Here is a 5,369-nt window from a genome sequence, read left to right as displayed (position 1 = left end):
AGGGTTATGATGTTCGATGTTAGGCGCAGCTGTTGATATTGTCCTCTAGGCGCAGCTGTCAGGGTTATGATGTTCTCTATGAGGCGCGGCTCCAATACTATCCTTAGAGCGCAGCTGCTAGGATGTTTAGAGTACCTCGTAGATCAAAAACATCTACAGGTTGTGGCGCAGCTGCCAATGCTCATCTATAGGGTACTAGGTCCATTGCTACCAATGTTCACCTATTGGGCACTATGTACATACTACCAATGTTCCTCTATATCAGCTTTCATCCCTCATCATTCATCTACCCATATTTTACCCAACATATTTTGTAGATATAAATACATATACAGTTTAAATCATTTAAAACATGTATAAAATCATTCACCCAGCATAGACAGCAAGTATTCAGATAATATGCACACATAGCACGTAATTTATATAAAATACTTCGTATCTATGTGTAAGATGAAAGTAACTATGCACTCACCTGTAAAGGTGGTGACTCTGGGTTCAGACAGCGCTTCGCTTCTTTTAAAAACAATTTCCCTCGACGAAACCTAGTATCATTACCACTAGAGTTTAGTCTAATATCCACCGAGACTAATTATTAGTCTAAGCATTATTACGGTTATATAAGCACGAACCAATACTTCTCAACCACTATGTATAGACAAGGGCCAGACATGAAACACCGTAGGGCAGGATCATTTTGGCATATAGCACTTCTGAATCCAGCAACCCAAGCGGCCCTTCAAACCAGATTCCCCGTACCGTGAGTAGTTAAAAAGATATTATAACGACACTTATATAACTCATAATAATAGCCCAAATACTCATTATAAGGTCCTAATAACATTACTATATTTAAACATAAGCTATACTTAATGTAGGGTAGGCGTATCCCACTTACAGCGGGTTTTTCGCAAAACCGGGCTTCGCTGAAGCAGCGTTTCTGAGCTGAAAGCTCTTCTTTCCCGAGCCGTCGGGAGCTCCGGGGCTTCCTTCTCATGCTAGGGAGTTACCCTAGGCTTGGGGGGGGGGGGGGGTTGGGGGGTTAGAGAGAGAGTTTAGAGAGAGAAAGAGAGGGTTGAAGGTTTGAGGAATGAGGCTGCCCCACACCTCTATTTATAGGCTGAAAATCTGATCGACTCGCCGAGTCGGAATACTGACTCGCCGAGTCCATGCCACATGTCAACATCTAGTGGCTAGCCGTGGGGAGGAAGCTACGGCCAGGATTGCGCCAAGTCACCCAAACTCGGACAACACTTTCCCGACTTAGAAAAATCATAACTTTCGCATACGAGCTCCATTTTCGACGTTCTTTATATCCACGCGTAGGTGGGATCATACTCTACAACTTTCGTTTAGACTCCGTTCGCTAATTTTGAATCAATTTTTACAGTTATATTTTTAACAGGCTGGGACAGGAAAAGTCCGTTAAAAATTCATAACTTCTTCATCCGACGTCCGTTTTCATCTGTCTTTTTACCGTTGCACTAATAATAATGAGATCTTCAATTCTCATGTAGGTTGTGTTGGCCAAAATCGCGTGATCTAAAATTCGAATTTCGGGCTGTTGTTAGGTGCAATTTGTGCACGTTTTTGCACATATTTTAGTCCCTCTTATGCATCTATTTAGCATAATTGTTCTTCATTTGTCTTGCATTTCATCATTTTTCATGTTAGTCTCTAGAACAACCTTATTTGCACATGATTATGTCTTTTTCAGGTAAACCGGAGCTTGGAATGCGCTTTGGGAGGTGTCGGGAAGCATTGGTGAAGATTTCGGGATGATCGGGCGAAGAACGAAAAAGTTGGAAAAATCAAGTTTGGATTCGGAGTCAGAAGGGTACACGGGCCGTGTTGGATTTACACTGCAAAATCAACACGGGCCGTTTTGACCAAAAGGGAAGCTGTTGACCAAGCTGAACACGGGCCGTGTCATTTTTACCTTATGCTCAACACGGGCCGTGTTCGACCCAAAAAAACCAACTTTTGGCAGTTTTCCTGTCTTTCATATTTCGGGTTGAGGGTCATTTTTGGGGGGAGAGAACATATCATAGCACATTTTGAGAGGGGATTTCGAAGGTTATTGCAAGGGATTGATCAGTAATCATTTGGAAACATTATTTCTAGTATTTGTAAGTTGTAATTGCACATTATTTCCATATTTTATTCTTGTGATCTTGTTCTAGCCATGTGTGGCTAAGAAACCCTAGTTTCTAGTTCTTGTTCAAAACATGTTGATTGCTTGACTTGAAGCATATGATTTGATGTTTGATTTGTGATTCTATTCTAGTTATTATGTTCTTGTTTAAACTAGAATCCTTAAATTTGATTTGTGTTTGATTGGCCACTTTCATGAATTGAATTTTTGTGTAGTTAATTAACTTTTAGGGCACCTAATCGTTCTATAAAGTTAATGGTTGGTAACAAACAATAGGTTTTCTTATTGTAGAACATTTATCACATGTTTTCACACTTCCGAGCGTATGAGAAGAAATGAACATTGTTAGGAAGCTTGTACAAAACTTAATGTAGTTTTTCAATACAATCTAAGAGCGTGTTTAGGTTGAATTAGTAAAGCTAGGTCTAGTCAAAGAGCGTGTTTTGGTTAGATAACTTGGCAAGCGAGAGGTATTAGAGTGTGTTAATATCTTTCAGTACCAACTTAGAATAGTAATCACAAATTACATCAAGTCATAATCAGGTTAAATGACAACATTGAGAACTAGAACTGGAAGCACTTTTACAACTTGTTTACAAATCCATTTCATTTTCTGCATGTTTCAAAGTTGATTGTTATTTTCATTATTTGACTTTTGCAAACAAATCCCCCTTTGTGACCAAAGTACCTTGCGCAAAGAGATATAGACTTTTATCCCGTGTCTCCGTGGTTCGACCCTGCTTGCCTTGTACTACCTTTTTAGTGCATTAAAGCAGTGTATTTGGAGTTTGTTGTACCCCTATTATTTGTTGGGTTTGACACGCCTAACAAATTGGCGTCGTTGCTGGGGACACGGTGTTACTAATTGTTTATGCCTATATCTTTCCGTACAGGTACACCATTGCTAATTGACTCGGAGATAGAGAAGACTGCAAAGAAGTTAAGGAAGCAAGCCAAGCTTCGTAAGAGGCGACCGGGTTCCGGGACTTCTTCGTCTTCTAAGTAATCAACATTTGGGAGGACATACCCCTCTCAAGTGTGTCCGCATCCGAAACAGAAAGCCTATCACTCTCATCTCAACCATCCTCACCCAAAAATATCACTCCACCATCTTCACCTACTTATAATATTCCAAACACTACACCCACCGAAACTTTAACCACTACTCACACCATGGGAGATAACTATGGAGGGAATCCACCTCCAAATCCACCACCCGAGCAAACTCTCCGTCAATGGTCGAGGCAAGAGGTTACTCAACAACCTCTTTGCATCACATATCCAGCAGCCACCAACCTAGAACTGAAATTCGGGCTCATCCACTTAATCCCAACCTTTAGAGGCCTGGAAAATGAAGATCCTCACAAGTTTCTAACCGAATTCCATGTTGTGTGTGTGGACATGAAACCACACAATGTAACAGAGGATCAAATCAAGCGTAGGGCATTCCCCTTCGCAGTGCAAGATGCAGCCAAAGACTGGCTTTATGACCTCCCACCGGGGACGGTAACTACTTGGGTAGATCTTGCGAGGTTGTTTTTGGATAAATACTTCCCAGAGATGAAAGCTTCAGCCCTACGGAGGGAAATCATTGGAATTAAGCAACATAAGAGAGAAGCTTTTCGTACATATTGGGAAAGGTTCAAGAAACTTTGTGCCCGTTGTCCCAAGCACGGAATTACCGAGTACCAACTCCTCCAATATTTCATTGAAGGAATGACTCCAATGGAAAGAAGGCTTCTTAATGCTTCAAGTGGTGGGTCTTTACCCGACAAGACTCCAACCGAAATCTGCAACTTAATCAAGAACATGGCTGAAGATTCTAAGCATTCAAGTCATGATGAAGAATGGTACATGGATGCACCCCGAGGTGTAAAGGAAGTCCAAACTCCTCAAATTGAATCTCAATTGTCCGAGCTTACGAAAGTGGTTATGATGCTAGCCAAAGACAAAGGTGTGCAGCCCATACCCCGCCCATGCGGTATCTGCACTCAAGTGGGGCACCCAATCGATATGTGCCCATAACTTCAAGACGAGGATTATGCGGAAGCAAATGCGTTAGGAGGATATTCCGGGTCAAACCAAAGGGGATTTGAGCACTCTCGAAATGACTAAAGATGGAACAATAATTAAGGTTGGGGAGGAAATCAACAAGGAAATTATCAACCAAATCAACCACATCAATACCAACAAAGACCACCATTTCCTCAAAATCAACAAAGACCACCTTTTCAACCTCAAAATTTCCAGCCAAGGCATCCACCACAACCACCTCCACAAGCGGGTTCATCAATCATGTCCTTAGAAGACATAGTCAAAAGCCTTGCCATTAGCACTCAAAGTTTTCAACAAGAAACCAAGGCAAGCATCAAGAATCTTGAGCACCAAATGACACAACTTGCTCAATCGGTGAGCAAAATGGAGAATCAAGGAAAGCTACCTCCTCAAACTGAAAAGAACCCAAAGCACAATGCTTGTACAATTAGCTTGAGGAGTGGAAGGAAATATGATGGCCCAAAGATGCCCAAAGAAGAAGAGGAGTTAGTGATAGAAGAACCATCAAAGAAGGATGAAAAGAAAGAAAAAATGGTGGAGAAAAAGAAGCCGGAGGAGAAAGAAGCAAAGATCACACCACCACCTTTTCCATCAAGATTGAGCAACAACAAAAGAGAGAGAGAAGATAGTGAAATAATGGCGATGTTCCGGAAAGTTGAAGTCAACATCCCTCTTTTGGACGCCATCAAACAGGTACCTAGATATGCTAAGTTCCTTAAGGAACTTTGCACATCTAAAAAGAAGCTGCAAGGTAATGAGATAGTGAAATTAAGTGAAAATGTTTCTGTAGTTTTGTAGAAAAGGATGCCCCCAAAGTGCAAGGATCCGGGTGTTTTCACCGTTCCTTGCAAATTAGGAAACCTTTATGTCCCCTGTACTATGCTAGATTTAGGAGCTTCAATCAATGTTTTACCATATTATGTTTATAAATCTATTGGCATAGGCACTTTAACAAAAACCAGGGTGATTATCCAACTTGCAGATCGTTCTATAGTACACCCAAAAGGTGTATTAGAGGATGTTTTAGTGCAAGTTAATGAGATTGTCTTTCCTGCGGATTTTTATGTGCTTGATATGGGAGATTATGACCACCCAACCTCGAGTTCCATACTTTTAGGTAGACCATTCTTAAAAACAGCAAGAACAAAAATTGATGTCTACA

At 41.1% G+C, this 5,369-nt stretch overlaps 1 protein-coding gene across 1 annotated transcript; it reads left to right on the top strand.

Moving 5' to 3' along the window:
* The first annotated feature begins 3,325 nt into the window (after nt 1-3,325).
* On the top strand, nt 3,326-5,005 carry LOC145130548 (uncharacterized). Its single transcript, XM_079065328.1, has 2 exons — nt 3,326-4,002; nt 4,408-5,005. The coding sequence occupies exons 1-2, from the start codon at nt 3,326-3,328 to the stop codon at nt 5,003-5,005; spliced, it is 1,275 nt and encodes a 424-aa protein (XP_078921454.1).
* The last annotated feature ends 364 nt before the right edge of the window (nt 5,006-5,369 follow it).

Source organism: Lactuca virosa, chromosome 8 (assembly GCF_052849685.1).
Source record: "Lactuca virosa cultivar CGN04683 chromosome 8, Lactuca_virosa_CGN04683_v6, whole genome shotgun sequence".
Classification (NCBI taxonomy): domain Eukaryota; kingdom Viridiplantae; phylum Streptophyta; class Magnoliopsida; order Asterales; family Asteraceae; genus Lactuca; species Lactuca virosa.
The sequence above is the reverse complement of the archived record's forward strand: the minus strand, read 5'-3'. Positions and strand labels throughout refer to the sequence as shown.

Coding starts and splice junctions, on each gene's coding strand:
- LOC145130548 (XM_079065328.1), top strand. CDS start 3,326: ATGGGAGATAACTATGGAGGGAATCCACCTCCAAATCCACCACCCGAG. Junction 4,003..4,407: donor TCAAGTCATGATGAAGAATG/GTACATGGATGC, acceptor TTTCCAGCCAAG/GCATCCACCACAACCACCTC.